This window comes from Poeciliopsis prolifica, unplaced genomic scaffold (assembly GCF_027474105.1).
Source record: "Poeciliopsis prolifica strain line A6 unplaced genomic scaffold, Auburn_PproV2 SCAFFOLD045, whole genome shotgun sequence".
Classification (NCBI taxonomy): Eukaryota; Metazoa; Chordata; class Actinopteri; order Cyprinodontiformes; family Poeciliidae; genus Poeciliopsis; species Poeciliopsis prolifica.
The window spans coordinates 2,603,704-2,620,786 of NW_026562420.1; the positions used below are offsets into that span (position 1 = coordinate 2,603,704).

The 17,083-nt window shown below is 37.1% G+C and overlaps 1 protein-coding gene across 1 annotated transcript in view; it reads left to right on the top strand.

Moving 5' to 3' along the window:
• mtnr1aa (melatonin receptor 1A a) overlaps positions 1-13,353 on the top strand; it is a 42,352-nt gene extending 28,999 nt beyond the window's left edge. Inside the window, exon 2 of the mRNA XM_055056659.1 lies at positions 11,197-13,353. Coding sequence (XP_054912634.1) covers positions 11,197-12,065 — 869 coding nt within the window. The 3' untranslated portion in view covers positions 12,066-13,353. The remainder of the gene's footprint in view (positions 1-11,196) is intronic.
• The last annotated feature ends 3,730 nt before the right edge of the window (positions 13,354-17,083 follow it).

Below are 17,083 nucleotides of genomic sequence, written 5' to 3' on the forward strand. Positions count from 1 at the left end.
TGTGTATCACCTGTGGAATACATGATGGACGGCATGGGGGACAGAACTCTAAGGTTTTCTTATGGGAGCACGGTGGGGGGTAGAGAACACTTAAAAAGTCAAATTTTGCAAGGTAAATTTTTCCCTCATTGTGTTAGACGCTCACACAAAGAACAGACAAATCGCTTGACGTTATTTCAATGATTGCGGTTTCTTTCTGCAAAGGTCATTCTGCAACCATTTCAACTGATTGCAGTTGTATTTTGTTTTAAAAAGGTGTTAAGGTAAAAATAGGAAAGTAAATTATAGTTTTGTAAACGTATGTCTGTGATTTATAACTTAGAGTGGAGCAAGACTTCAACTTTAAGCAACTGCTGATCGGGGATCACCTTCTCTCACAGTCATCAGGTTGTTCCTGATAGATAAACTTTGTCTGATATTGCAAAACCAACAGTGTCCAAAACCTTTTGGGTTTTATGAAGTGACATCAGTGACTCAATGCAACCTGATGTTTCCTTATTTTTACAAATTCAAATAAACCAAACTTGATGTAGGCTACTGTTTGATAAGTAAGATTCACTGGAATGTGTTTATGATTGGATTGAAAGGACTTTTTATAAAGTGCCTTATGATGTGAATTGTATATAGTTTATATAAACGCAATAAAATGAATTTAACTAAATTGGTCATTTTAGTTCTTTATTATTTTTATGTATTACTTTTCAATATTATTTTATATTTTGGTCATTTTGTACTAACCATTAATCTGGTCATAACATGCAAACGAACATTTCTAATGGACTGTCCTTTAACATCTGATTTAAAGTTATTTATTGTAATCTGTTCCTAAGTCCAATAAACAATAGAGTTGTTTTGATTTAATTAGTGGTTATAATTTTGATATCTTGATAAAACTAAAATAAATGGAGTCAGAGTGGAATATAAATGTGGTGTGGAGTGGTGACAGTCAATGGCCCTGTCACAATGAGACTTTTTACTGGACGATAAATTGTCCCAGAACTTATTGTGCTAAATAATAATATTGTTGTTTTGAGAACATTTTCAAGTAATACAATATTAATAATGGCTTAAAAATGCAAGAACACATTCTTAAAGATCAATAAACTTTTAAATACTAGTTAACATTTAAACACTGGAACTGGAAGACATTTGGAATAACCAAAAATAAATAAAAAACAGAAACAACAAATAAAATAAAGCACAAAGTTTCTGTAAACAAATTATCTTTCAAAAAAGGGGATAGTTGAGACCAAAAGACCAGACTGAAAACTATTATCATTCGTTTTTGGTGAAAAGAGAAAAAAGATAAATCAAGCAAATGAAAATGATTGAGTTTATTTTACGACTTTGTGCAATTAGTTGATTTATTGTTTACTGTGACAGTAATGCCCATTGCACACATGTAGTTTAACACATAATATTCAATTTATAGTCATAAAATAAATAAATAAAACTTTCTTTTTTAATGTCTCGATCTCAGGAAATGAAGCCTGAATTTCAGTTTTAAGCTTTTTATTTTCAATAGCATTTAAGCGAGTGAGTTATTCCAAACAAATTTTTGTTTACAATAAGTTAATAACACACATAGCAATATTGCTGAGCTCAAAAAGCAAAACAAAAAAAAATAACACTGAGATAAATTAGGCGTGAATAATTCTAGCTGAATCGTGCAGGTTTCAGGCAGAACCTTCTTTAACTGCATCATTTGAACTGCTGGTCAAATGACTGCAGCCAAGGTTGATCCAACTTCACCACTTTGCTGCTTGCTATAGTAATTAACTATTTACTAGCAAGTTTGTGAATCTGCACTTACCAACATATTGTCAATATATGATATTATGCAATCTACATTAAAATTAAACGGTTATTAAACTGTTTAGATACTAAAAAGCTGTATTAAATCCTGCCAATAAACACTAGTTTGGTCCTTGACACACAAAGATGACAAAACCATTGCAGGCAGGCTAAGGCACCGGTAGCCTGCCTGCAATGGTTTGAAACTCCTAAAATAAATGAAGGGTGAAATCAAAAAAGACACATAACTCTATGCAACCATGTCCCACGTTGTAGTCTTCACACCCACACACTGCCATAGGCTGGCATCTATCCATTCTCTACCCCTGGGTAAAACATCCTTTATTAGGTGGAAAAGAAGAAACAAGGTAAATACCAGCAGAGGAACCGATTTCTACTGAGAAACATATTGACATACTTGAAAGTCTTATGACAGTGCTTGAGAGGAACTGCATTGTCTTGTGCATATATGCTTTCTTCATCAATATTCTTGTATTGTTGTATTGCAGTTTTTAGGAAGTGTCCCCTAAACAACTTTTTAGATAGTTGTCAGTTATACTCCTCTACCAGAGTGCAAAGGTTTCAAACCATTCCCTGTTTCATTTCCTATTTTGCTTTCAGTAAACAAGTAGTTAACAACCTCATGGAGGAGGTGGGGCCTGGGAGGAGTGAATGGAAGTGTGGGAGAGGCCACAGTATATATTGGTATATATAATTTTCCCAATATATGGAGAAGTACATATTGCTTTAAGCTCTAGAGATATTTAGGGGCATGTTTTATGGAGGATTTTGCATGTTAAAGGCTTTTCTCTTTAACATGCAAGACAAATTTATAGCATATCTGAAGCACTCTAATGGAAGTACTATTAAATAATTCAAATAAAACTGGAACCTTGTGAATCAGAACGGTACAAGTCTGGGATAATCAGCCTTGTGTAGCAGCACAACGCCAGGAACATAACTTGTTTTTAACACCTTGTTTTGAGGGGAACTTAGCAAAACAGATCCAGATGGGGTTTTCTGCTGGCCTACTTTCCATCTTCTGTTCTGAATCACAGATGGCTGAAAGACGGCACAATCAGCTACTTTGCGTTAAAGTCCTACAAATAAAGTGTGATGATGAAGCAAGGCGCTCACAGGGGAGCAGCTGGACCACTGTAAATCCTAGCAGCACCAGAAGACATGAGTCGTGCACCCACATGGTCTACGACTCCTAGGGGAAAAAAGTACAGTATCCTGCACTGAAGAACCTTATGTTGATTAAAATGAATGTGACAAATATGACAGTCTGGCAAACTTAAATCTTACAACGGCATCCGGGTGTTTAATGAGGAGATTAGAGTTGCAGAAATAACACGTTTTCACACTTGCTCTGATAAATGGGTTCATTTTCATATCAAATGCTGATGCCAGTGCAAGACATATAAAGACTGTGTAATCAGATTGACAACATGACATTGGACAAGTTGTCTGGGGGGTTTTATCAGAAAGAAGTGACTGGACCTGTCAGGCTGTGTCACGCCACCAGCTGTGAGGGCCTGGCTGACATCCAGTGTGACACCACCCGTGGTCTTTTGTCATCTCTGCTCCCCGAACGCTGCAAAGTAAATGTGGTGGACAGGTATTTTCACAACACATGATCCTCAAAATTCCTATAGCTGCTATGTAAAAAAAAAAAAAAAAAAAAAAAAAAAAAAGGCCGGATATTTGGAGATTGGCATGCCTCTGTGAAATGTTTTAGGTTTTAGGATAGTTGGGCAGATTGGTGGTGAACATCGCTGGTTGTGTTTGTTAAGTCACGACCCAGGGCCAAAACGGAAAGGGTGTTCTAATATTATCGAGTAGGAAAATGGGAGCTTATTTATGTCTATAAATAAAGCGAAACAGTGAGCTTTGGAATTGCCGTTGTGGAAGCGTTGTTCTTTGTCATGGAATAAAAATGCTCCCCTTTCATTTAGCTGGACAAAAGACATTGTGTGTCAGTTCTGAGTATCTCTAAGGAATCTCCTACCAATGGGGAAACATTCTCAGCCTGATAAAATAATTACACAATCTAATATGCAAACAAAAAGGAAAATTACACTGCCATGGCCATTTATTAATGGCTTTTTGTTGTATAACTGTTATTCATTTAGATTAAAACTTCTTGTGGTTAATTAGAAGTTGGATAGAGCAAAACACAGAGGCTGAAGACTTAAGATTGAAATTAAGGTTCATCTTCCAACAGAACCATAACACTAGACCTATTAGAAGTCTAGCATCTCAGTATCCAACATATTGAGGTATCAATGGCCCAGTCCAGAGAAGAATGAGCTAAATAAATTCAGCCATGTGTAGACTTACCCAAAACAAAAAAGACCTGCAGATGCAACAATAGTGAAAAGTCGTTCTACAAAGGATTGAGTCAGGGAGGTTGGATACCAATCCTGGCCACACTTTTCAGATCTGTATTCAAAATATGTTTTGTTAAAGTTATGAAGTCGATGTATCTTTTTTTTTCTCATCTTGACTGCATTGTGCTGCTTTGAGTCACCTTGATAATATTGTAATAAAATACATTTGAGCTTATGGTTGTAAGGTGTAAAACGTTCAAGGAGTACAGATATATTTGCAAAGGCAAAACAGCTAGCCAGCTGCTAGCTACTTTGAAAGCTGTTCAAAAACAGGCTGGATGTGTAGAGCAGCTTTCTGTTGCTCTGCTGCTGCCGTTTAGATCTAGAGGACAGAAGTCACCAAGGGCCAATTTATAAAACCGTTTCTTCCTGTTTCCAAATGAAGGAATAGTTTCCTGTTTTTCTCCACCAGTAAGGGCTAAAAACAATGTTTTATCTAAAAAAAAAGATAGATATTGACAGATTATGTCTTATGTCTGTATTAAAGGACTGTACTCTGAGCTTTTGCGTCTCTTTTGAAATTGCTTCAGTGTGACATGCAAGGAGATTAGTTGTGCTGACCATTGACTGCTGTCACAGTCTTTATTCATAAGCATATTACCAGCAAACCCAGTAGTGATTTGGGAATGTAATCAGTTCCTTTTTATTAAGGCTTCATCTTGTTCAGGCTTTTTTATTGGTTTCCTCTCTCAGTAGTTATATTTGCATTTTATTTTTAAGTTTCAATGTAGTTGTGTAGTTCATGTTGCGTGTTTTTCTGGAAGACAACCAGGAACCATCACAAACCTCCTCTAACCCGAGACATGGTAGATGTTCAGAGCTCATAAACGTCTACAGCACACACCAACACACACACCAGCACACGCACACACACACAGACAAATAATTACAAACTGTATTTCCTCCCTTTCCTAGGGGACTCATCTTTATTTAATACTCTCCTGTTAGCTAGCATGGCTCCCGCTGCTCAACCGGGGATCTCACAGATTTCTGATTCCTGGAATCATGTTCTCTGTTTCAGAAACTTATAAACACAACAGACCAACACAAACAGGGTGTGGATTATTCTCTTTTTTTTACTAACAATAACAATTAAATTACTAAAAAACCTGCTGATGTTTTCTATAAGCATTTAATGTTGCAACAGTACTTTGCCACTGGGAACATTTTTCAGTGTTGTGGTTGTCCAAATCCAGTTGTTGTTCCCCAGCAGTGGCTTTGGTTTAATGATGTAACACTTGGTGAACTCTTCTCCACAGAACTGACGATCAGTAGATCAAAAACAGACTCGCTGTGAACGATGGGCCCCTCCATCCCAGCCAACCCTGTCCTAACTTCCCTCCCTAACAATCTGCTTAAAGCACAGAAGTCAGAGACGTTATGCAGCTGAGCAGGCTTTCATTCTTCTGCTACAAATGAGGTTTTAACTTGCCTTAGGACAGCTGTGCTACTTTTTGACAGGTCTACCATCTCAGTCAAACTCGTAACCTTCCCTCGTCCCCTGAGGGGATCACATCAGGGTCCGGACAGACACTTTTTACTGAAAGAGAAAGCCCATCTGGAACTTGGCTTCCCACCTCTTTGGCTTAATGAAACTCCGATAAGAAACTCCTTTAAGTACTGATAAGTATCTCTGTCTTAATCACCTCAGGGATGGATTATTGCTTCTCTGTCGCCCAGTCTCTGCTGTTTAATCCACAGCTGATATAAAATTCTGCAGCCAGCCTCCTAACTCCTATCAGAAGAAGATGCAGAAGCAAGGTTCTCCCATGGCAGTTTCATTCACTTCAGTTTTATTTATGCAGCAGCATTTCACAATTTGTCTTGTCAAGAGACTTAAAAAAAAGTAAATTCAATCCAATCATACAAACAAGTACATCCATTCAACTGATCATATTTATCAAACAATGCATCAAGTTCAGTTTATAATTCAAATTAGTAAAATCTTGTATATCCAAGGAAACACAGCAGTCTGCATCAAGTGGAAAATATAAAGGGCAACTCCAAACAAATATGTTTTTTGCAGGAACTCTGTGTTTCAGAACTTTTCCAGTTTTACAGATTAGAGCAGAATGTTGCTTCTCCAGGTCTGGATCTGTTTCTGGGGACGTAAACAACAACGACAACAACAACAAATCTTTATGGTCATGTAGAACATAAACATATAACTCACAGCTTAGTGTACTAATACTGTAGTGTTGTGCATTAGTGACCACGCTTTGTAATATAGCTATTATCAGGTTTTACCTTGACATGAAAATATAGGCATTTATTTCAGAAATTCACAGAATAACACACATTTTCTCAATAAACATGGTGCCATTGTGATGTGACATCACATAATGAGGTCCAGTCATGCTCTCAGATGCAATTTTACACATTAAAAGGACGGTTCTGGTTTTTTGTTCATGACTGGGAGCATTTCTCGTATGGCTTCTTGCACACCAACACCACTCACATTGTATGCACTTGATCTTGACTTTTGAACTTGAGTCATGACATCACTGGTGTATTGACTCAGTGGATTGCCATATTTTAGTCCTATAAGTTTGAAACTCTACTTCCTTGTTTCATTGCCTTCTTGGTGTTTTATATGTTTTTGATCTTCAATGTTGTATTTTGCCTTTTATTTTGCACTTTAAAATTATGATCATTATTATTTGGTTGAATATCACAGTGATTCAAGGCAAACTTATTCAAACCAGCTCCACCTGGTGACAACCTGCAGCATTTGTAGAGACGTCCGGATCCCGGGTGACGTGTTGAAGACAGAAGGCACAACTTTTGTTGAATTTAAATAAATGAATATGAGATCAAGCTACACAACATGTGCCAGACTATCGGTTGCTTTTCAAATGACAGCATGCCAAGTTGCATTGCGGTATTTCAGCTTGCCAAGCTGCTATTTTCATTCATATATTTTAGATATGCTTTATGAAACCATCCACTAAACACTTGGTGGAACTGCTCATCTGCTGAGCTCCTTTGGTGACCAAAGAGGGGAGAATTTTTCTTCATAATTTTTAAGCACATCTTTTGAGCCACTACAAACACAAAGTGGTTACTGTAAGGTCAGATGAGGGGATGGACTAAGATAACTGTATGGAGCTTGACAGGGAAGCTGTTTTTACAAGCAGATCGTTCAAACACACACACACGGCCACTGCAGCATGATTAAAAGATATTTCAAACAGAGACTATTAGAACATTCATGCTTTCTGATCCAGTTTAGAAAATTATTGATTTTGTTTTTTCTAAGTTCATTTGTAAAATAAAGACGAATACCAGAGTTCATCCAAAACTTACAGGTCCTTTTGAATACGAGCATTTGATTTCCCTTCGAATGAAATGAAAAGGACAATAGAAATAGAGATGTTAACACCTTGGACCTTCACAGCTCTGAGCGCACACCTATTTCTTACACACAAAACTTATTGAATTGGTTGGGATTAGGCAAATGCAACTTATGACTGTGTTTTTGTGGGTTTTTTCTTTTTATTTTTTTGTATCTTGTATCTGGCTTTAAGTAATTAGGTCTGCTTAAAAATGGGAATCATATTGTTTTTAAGTTGGAAGCATAAAAATAATCGAAATGAAAATAATTTACAATTATTATTATAATTATTATAATTCTTGTTATTACTATTATTTGTGACTATTTCCATTTTTGTGGATTTGATCAAAATTAGGATTAATCCTTTCACAGCGAGCTGAACATGTGGGTAACAACTCAGAGGAAACCGAGGCAACGCCTTTTGAAGTACAGTAGTCAGAGTGTGGCTGAAACCTCGGAAACTTGTCAGAGGTTTGAAAATTTCCACTGCTTGGGGAGAAAAATCTGGACAGCTCTCAAAGTGAAACGAGAGTCCGATACTGATGCCGACTCTCCTGCAGAGGAAAGCGTTTTAAAAGAAACAAGAGGACGAAGGTCTCATCTGTGCTTGTTTGTTTTTTCGTCTTTATTACTGCAGAGTTGCAAAGGCGTTGTGATGTTTTTTTAACAAAAATGAGCTAAAAACATCTGGAAATAATTAATTGGATAATCTGAACAAAGATAGAGGCTTTGTTTTCAAATAAAAAGGCTCAGAAACAGTCAGGCTATAACTGAGGGCAGAAATGAGCAAATGAACAAATAAAAAGTGAGAAGAAAACAATATTTCTGAATGATAACCCAGCCTAACCTAATACTAGCTGAATTCTGTATCTGATTGCAACCTGTTCACTTTACTGCAGCAGATATGAGAAGAGCAAGATGACTGACCTTTTGTGACCTTAAGGGCCCGGTCCTTTGATATTTTTCAAATATCTGTTAATTTTTTTTTTTCCAAAATTAACTGTTGTAAATGAATTTTCTCATATTTTATTATCTTTCTATTTATAAGATGATTCTCAACTGTGTACATACGCCATGAGGAAATCAAGACTTACAATGTTATTATTGTAAATTTAATGATATAAAGAGGGTGGGGGGTGAACCCAGCTGACCTAAATGGACTGTATATCTTTTTGGCTTACCCGGCCGTGTCAAAATTCATTGCGAGCCACAGTGGCAAAAAGGCTCAGATGAGCTTCACTTGTACCTAAATCCTAACTGGAATTGGATAAAAGTGCTGGATCGCAGAAATGGAAAAGGGACACAGCACCGGGCCATATCTATCCTCAAGCCAAATGAAAACTCAGAATGATGCGTCAATCACAGAACTGACCACAGTGACAGAGAGAGTCTGAGAGTGAGAGAGTCCAGCAATCCCAAAGGCGTTTCACCTTGACAAGGTCAACACAGTGTAAAACCTTCTGTATCAGCGCTTCCACAGAGACAAACAGGCACAGGGGGTGAGTGCATGTGTGTGTGTGTGTATTGATATTGGTATCTGAGGTCTCGTATCGTCTGATACTGATTGAAAAACAGAACTGAATTGTCTTAAAATATTTGTTTCTTTTTAAACACACATTTAAATACACCAATAGCATCACAAGCTAGATCCAACATATAAAAATAAAACAACTTTAATTTCTTCAGTCAGTGCAATTAGGAGTAGAACAGCCAATGAAAAATAAATAATAAATGATTTACACCAGGTTGATGAAACATGTAAAAATAAAGTTAAGCTTCAGTTGCAAAGGATTGTTTTGAGTTATTCCCTGCACCTATAGCCGTAGTTTTACTTTACTGACATCACTTATAACTCAAATAAATACAAAACATTCCACTTCATGCAAGTTTTTTTTTAAAAATCAGATATTTAAATGGGATTTTGTGGGATTTTCAAAGACTCTCTAAAGTCTAAAGAAACTGATAAACTTAAAAAAAAAATGATTATTTACCATGTTGTACAGAAAAAAGAGAATATACTAAACAGGACTCTGCAGGTATCCTTGGTAAACTATTCACTAGTTTTCACTTCACTAAAATAGATGCATGACAGCATATAAGCACGTGCAGACTATATATACAAATATAAATATATTCTGTTGAGCTGCAACATGAGCTTGTTACAACAGCAGCTGCTCCAAACTCTCAGCAGAGGTCAGCTGAATGACACCTGTAAAAAAACTAAATGCAACTGAATGTTATGTATATTTGGAAATAACAGGCTATGCAGCTGGTCTATGGTTTGGTATTTAAGCTCAGGTAATGGTGGCACATGCAGCCTGAGTGTTTCTGATATATGAATCAGCCCAAAATGAAACATCTTCTCACTCAGCAGTTCAGTTGCAGTAGAAATGCTTTCCCTCTGATGTGCATTAAGTGCATCTTATCATCTACGACTGTGGCGTCTTTTCCCATTCGAATCATTGAATCCAGGCCTGGCATTACACATCATAATGACAGACAGAAAAATGCTGTTTAGTTAGATGGAGAGATACTGTCAGCATGTCATGACATGCCTCTCCATGACCAAATATTAACTTTTAATTATTGTTTGTTTTTAAAAGAGGTGTGTGCTCACTCTCATCTTTGTAATAAACAGTCCTCTGCCAAAAAGCAAATGTACTGTAGTCGGTTCCTCGTTTCAGGAAAAACAACAGAGAACAAAAGGAACGTCTGTGGATCGTCACGCATGCACACAGCGTAGTGTTTGCTGAAAAGTATGGGTGTGCATTATTTAGCAACAGGCAACCCTCCATTTTCAGTATTGACCAAGATGAAAAGGTGGTGGCTGATGTTAACTCTGCAAATAACAATGGGAACACTTTCATTTGTAATTCTGTGACACAAACGTCCTTTTTTGTGCTAAGAAATCAGCTGCATCAAGTCTGCTCCTTCTGACTCATGCAGCCTTTTAGAAATAAGCCCAGATGAATGTCTCTTAAGGGAATAAACTGATTGCTATGCTTGAACTTGAATGACCCAGTTTATAATGAGCTTGATTTAAAACAGTATACATATTTACTTTTGTGCTATTTAGTTTGATTTTTTTTTATTGAAATAAAAACTTAAAAAGTGCTGAATGAACCAAATAGCCGATTGTAAAGCAGCTTTGAAAGATCAAAATCAAAGTGAAACTGACGTTTTCCTATTAGCTCAGTAAGTGGTGCTAATGCAGACATTTTCAAAGAATGCTAAGAAGATTTCTACTGAATGTTGAAGTCTCTTAATCGGCTTTAAAATATTTGTCTGATTTCCAAATAAACGTGCGAGTCAGTTATTTAAGTAAAGTAAATAAATAAAGCAGACATCATTTTCTGAAGCATATATTAACAATATAATGTCTTAAAAGTGACATATTCGGCCCAAAAGTAAGGAAATTATGGCCAATTTATCGTCTGACTGATTTATCAGTTCATCTTTAGAAAATAAGCTGTTACTTTGTGTCTCTCAACAAATTCATACTTTAGCAGAAGTAGAAAGGAAATTCAAAAGGAAAATGAGAAGATTGAAATATCTTGACCTTGTTCAGACAGTTTACAAAGAAGAAAGGCAAACATTTTGTAGAATTTAAAGCTTTTTTGTGTGTGTATGCGTGTGTGTGTGAAAGAGACTTATCACCTTTTGTTTCACTTGTAGGAAACATCTTTGTGGTTAGCCTGGCTGTGGCAGACCTCGTGGTGGCCATCTATCCTTACCCTTTGGTCCTCACCTCCATTTTCCACAATGGCTGGAACCTGGGTAACGTCCACTGCCAGATCAGCGGCTTCCTCATGGGGGTCAGCGTCATTGGCTCCATCTTCAACATCACCGGCATCGCCATCAACAGATACTGCTACATCTGTCACAGCCTCAAATACGACAAACTTTACAGTGACAAAAACTCTGTGTGCTACGTGGTCCTAATATGGGCGCTGACTGTGGTGGCCATTGTGCCCAACCTGTTTGTGGGTTCGCTCCACTACGATCGGCGGGTTTACTCCTGCACCTTCAAACAGTCAGCCAGCTCTGCGTACACGATCGCAGTGGTGTTTTTCCACTTCATTCTACCCATCATGATTGTCACCTACTGCTACCTGCGCATTTGGATATTGGTTATACAGGTACGGCGACGGGTCAAGCCAGACAATCGGCCCAAACTGACGCCGAACGACGTCCGGAACTTCGTCACGATGTTTGTGGTTTTTGTACTCTTTGCCGTTTGCTGGGCGCCGCTCAACTTCATCGGCCTGGCTGTAGCGATCAAACCGGAGGTCGTTGTTCCCCTCATCCCCGAGTGGTTATTTGTGGCCAGCTACTTCATGGCTTACTTCAACAGCTGCCTTAACGCCATCGTATACGGTGTGCTGAACCAGAACTTCCGGCGGGAGTACAAGCGCATTGTGGTGTCGGTGTGTACAGCTCGCATCTTCTTCCAAGACAGCTCCAACGACGCAGCGGAGAGACTCAAAAGTAAACCATCGCCGCTCATGACCAACAATAACCAGGTCAAGGTGGACTCTGTCTGAACCAGAACAGATTTTTTATGCTGGAATTGAGAGTTTCTCTATTTTTTAAGGCTAACTGACAATAAATAAATAAATCTAAACATAAAAGAGCTTCTGTCCTCTGGGCTTTTATGACGTTCTCACTGTACGGTGCTATCTGACCTCTGAACAATCACAGTAAAAACAGATGTTTCTATATTCTTTGTCTTTGTAACAAGCACTTTGTTTGACTCTGCAGTACACGTAGTAAAGTAAATGAATAATGTCTGCTTTGTTTTCATATTTGCATCGATGATATTAATGTAGAATTCAATTATTTTTGTGAATCTCAAAATGATACATACCACTGGCAGATTTAGATTAAGGAAGCCATTTTTAGTTAACCAGCAAGAACAGGTATATATTTTTTTAAATGACATAACACTGGAATGAGTGTACGTATGATGCTTTATTGGCATAACAGGAATCAACCCCTCCCCAAAGTTTTTTTTTTTTTTTTTTCCCTACACTGGATGTACTCACATTCAAAGGTTGAAAATTTCTAATCTTTCAAGTCTGAGACTAGGGAACTGAAATACTAAGATGATATACACGTTAACTTGGATGCCGACAAATGAGGATAAAATCACAAAATATTCATTTCTAATGTGGTTTTTGGTGTAAGGTAACCCTTTTATTTTACTACCATGTTTCCTCTAGATGGAATCATTGATTTGTTGAAGTGACCCAGTCAGAGTCCCAACTCGATCCGGACTGAGACTCGGTGGAGGGAGCTGAAGTTCGGGGATTCGGAAGTAATCATTAATGTTAAATAGTCAAAATAGCAGTGCAAACACGACTCTGACTGTTCTGATTACAGCAAATATTCCAATAAAATATGAACAGACAATCCTATTCTTCAAACTGAGAATTGAGAGATTTTTTGCTCAATTTTAGTGTGAAAATAAAGGTAAATCTGCCAGTGGTATAAAAGATTTGTCTCATAAACAAACTATATATATATAAAACAAACAAGGGATCATCAAAAAGTAATAATTAAGCCCAACATCGTTTTACTTTTTGTTGAACATATAATAATGGCGTTAGCAAGTTTAACAACAATATTTGTGACACTGTAACACTACTTGAGTACCGGCTGTATGAGTTGCTGCTATCTTATTATGCCGTACAATATTGTCCTTATTCTTTAGGTGGAATATTACAATTAGTAAGAGGGAACTTTCTCTCACTCCTGTGAAGTCAATATACTATATGCATGGATATAACAACTTGTTCATATGCAAAATAAAATCGAATATTGATCTTTGAATGATGGAGTTGCTCGCTTTATTCTTCCAGGAAGACATTCTGGGTTTTTTGTGTGTGATCAACTTAAATTGCCACAATATTTCAGGGAACATCTCACAAGGAGAGTTTTACCTCAACAGGACAGAGATGTTCACTACAAACATTTCTTGTACTTTTGCCACTGTCTACTGATGACCTAACATGTTTGCTTCAGCACATTTTGTGTCCATTTGTCTGATAAAGTTGCAATAGCAATAAGTGGACACATCCTGTGAAGTAGCACTCTCCATTCCCATTGACATTTTTTGCAGCCTAACAAAGTAACCTAATATTTGCTGATGAACACTTGTGTTTATTATCAATTAATCAGTGAAGTGGTTTATGCTGCCTTTTGGAGTACGGTCATCTGGCTGCAAAGGACTCAAGGACCTTCGTACTAGAATGACCTTTTACACAGGTTATCATGTGACTTTTATCTTGTAGGGCTGCAATTATTGATTATCTTAGTAATCAGTTATTCTAGCAATTCTTCTGACCTTTAATTGGATAAAACAAATTGCTCATTCAGCAGATTTTTCATTCAATTTCATGACCCTGTATTAAACAAACATATCAGCATTGCTTTGTACTCTGATCATTTGTAGCAAAAGATGCATCTTTGCTTTTAATATTTCTAATATCAATATGTGAAAAGTGTAAGTCTTTTTGCTTAATTAACATCAGTACAAATACAGTGCAGAATTAGCTGATTAATAACTGAATGATAAAAGGTGCTTTACACAATTTCTTACGTTTTGAACCAGGTGAAACTAATATTACGCTGCTTTGTATGTAAAACATGACATACAAAGGTTTTCTTATCTTGAATTGAAATGTTTTGTTTTTTTTGTACAGTTTTGGCTTAATTATTTGAGTGTGTATAATCCACCTAATGACTAATTAGTTTCTAAATTAGTTATTTACTTCAATTATTTGTTCATCCAATCGATCGCTTCAGCCTTTTGCCACATGTACCTTTTGTCAGATTACAAAGTTTGTCCTCAGTTTTGCTTTTTCAAAAACAATCAACACAATAATGCTTGACATAAACTTATTGTATATTTGAACAACCTTTTCAGGCATTGTGATTCCATCTTAAAATGGTCAAATGGTCCATTAAAGTAAATGATTTGATGGTGTGAACCTCCCCACCGTCTGTTATTTCATGTTCTGCTGTAAAGCCATGCAGTTCTGTCAGCAGAAACACACAGCCGTTCAGGGTCAGTTTATGTAAAGTGTTGGTGGGCACCAGTATCCTTCAGATTGTGAAGGACTCTCCAGTGTACAGGAGGCACCAGCTCTATAGGCTTACTGTACATCAGGGCTTTGATGTGTGTGACATTTTTTCTTTTTTTTGCGTAGGCAACGCTGGTTGTTGTAACACACAGAAAGGCGCCGGCAATACAGCGGAGAGAACAGCTCAACAATGCACTGGAAATCCACTTGGTTTACGTAACGCCTCTGACCATCATCCTCTAAGCAGGAGCTGAAAGAGCTCCCTGTGGACCCCCTCCTCCCACCCCTCCCCCCAACCATTTAATCCCAAGAGCTGTGTTTGATAGGGAAACAGAGGAGGTTGGTGATGAGCAAATGTAAAAATCCCTGGGATTTAATCTGCCCCCAAACGTTGTCATACAGTAATCTGGGGCCAAAGACTTTTTATAGCCCAGGGAGTACAACAAATGAAAGAGAAAAGGCAGATGTTTTATATCCACTGATTTAGAGTTCATTCATTACTCATTTAATACTTTTAAGAAAAAGATTAAAGAAAAAAAAGCTGATGAATCCGTGGTCAAATATGATTCACAAAACATGCAATTCTGCAGCTCAAAGATTAATCCCTTCTTCAGATAGAGTCTAAATGCAAAACATGCTCTGAAAATATGAATCAATGTGTCCCTTATTTTATAGAATTTGTCTCAACCAAAACAAAAAATGCTGTTGCTTCAACATCCTGTAGTACCAGACGCTGTTTCTAAAGGTTTGGGTCAGGCCAACGAGTCTGGGTTTCATCCATCAGCAGGTCCTTCTGGAACCACAATATTCTGACAAGATCCCTGGCTGGCTGGTTTGTTTTTGATCAGAACTGATCAAAATAAAGTGTTTATGAAAACAATTGTTCAAAATATAAAAGTATGCAATTGTTTTCAGAAGAATTGAAAACATTGATCAGGAGTGAGTGAAAATAAAAAGACTGAGTTTTGAACTTTTGGAACGTATGGTCTTAATAGCAAAAGAGTCAAACGCAGTAGCGTTGAAGCCTCTTACAAGTCATATTATAGTGTCAGTATTTTAGCAGGACACACCATTTAAATACTATCTATGATTTCCTTCTTTTACCTCTGGAATATTGCCAAAATTTGAAAGGTCCTGAAAAACTAGCCATTGTCAAATTCAGATGTGTTTAAAGCTGCTGGAGGACTTAAGAATTATTTTCGCCACTTTTCTATGTTCTTTCTTCTTTTACTCTCTGTTGCAGCAAAATGTGGTTTGATGTTCTGTTTAGCTCTGATATCTTCCTGCTGAGGATCTCAGAGTTTAACCTCATCTCTGTCCTAGTCAAAGCTCTTGGCTGAGCGTTTGCTGCTACTTTCACTCTGTAGACTTGCAGATTCTATCGATGGGTTGGTCCAAATGGTTTTCCACTTGGATCCATTTCCTTTGAGGATGTCTCCAACCGGCACTCACTGAGAGTGTCTGTAATCAGAACTGTAACGATAATAATAATAATAATAATAATAATAATAATAATAATAATAATAATAATAATAATAATAATAATAATAATAATAATAATAATAATAATAATAATAATAATAATGGAGGAACTGGGTTCCTGTCTAAGAAAGAAATTCAAATAATTGACTTTTATTAATTATGAAAAAAAGTGATAAAGTGTTTTTATTTTTCTTGAACAGACACTTTGTGTTTTTCTTCTTGTTCTCTGCTCTGTGGTCTCAAAACTCCAGCTGGTCGTGGCAGATTGAGTCTCGTTCTGGTTCTGCTGCAGGTTTCTTCCTGTTAAAGTGGAGTTTTTCCTCTCCGCTGCTGCCACATGGATGCTCAGTTTGAGGGTTTGCTGCGACGACACAATGCAGGCGATTGTCCGCTGTGCAGGAGGAGTGAATGCTGCAAGTCTTTCCCTCAATGCAATTTTCAGGTTTCTAAACTGATTCTAAACTGATTTGGATTTAACTGAATTAAATAAGCTAAATTGAATTTAAACTCTGTTGTATTTTCCATTTCATGCCCTTTAGAATCATACCACTATTTTGGGAACTTTGCTAATGAATGGGACCTCCGAGCTAGTGATTATCGCCACGGGAACCAGAGGTCCAACTGTTTTTCCAGTGTGATTCCTGAATTATTTACATCTTCTCAAATTGCCCTGGAAGAATTAACTTTGGTACAGTTTGATGTGGTTTATGCAATCATTTCAGTGCAGAGCATAAACATGAGGTTTTGTGTTTCCCCTAAGTTTGGCAACATTCTAGTGGAAGCTTTCAGCAGGGCTGTTTTACAGTGTAAAGTAACTGACCAAAATGAATGTTGGCCTTAATAAAATAATAGATTTTAGAAGTACAAATGCAAAATGTTGTGCTTTGAAAGTTCTGCATCATCAGTGTTTATTGTGACAGTTGAGCTGAAGCCTGCGGTGCATGTTTTTATTTTTGTATTGCAATGATTGTAAAAAGCTTTCTTTTGTATTTTAT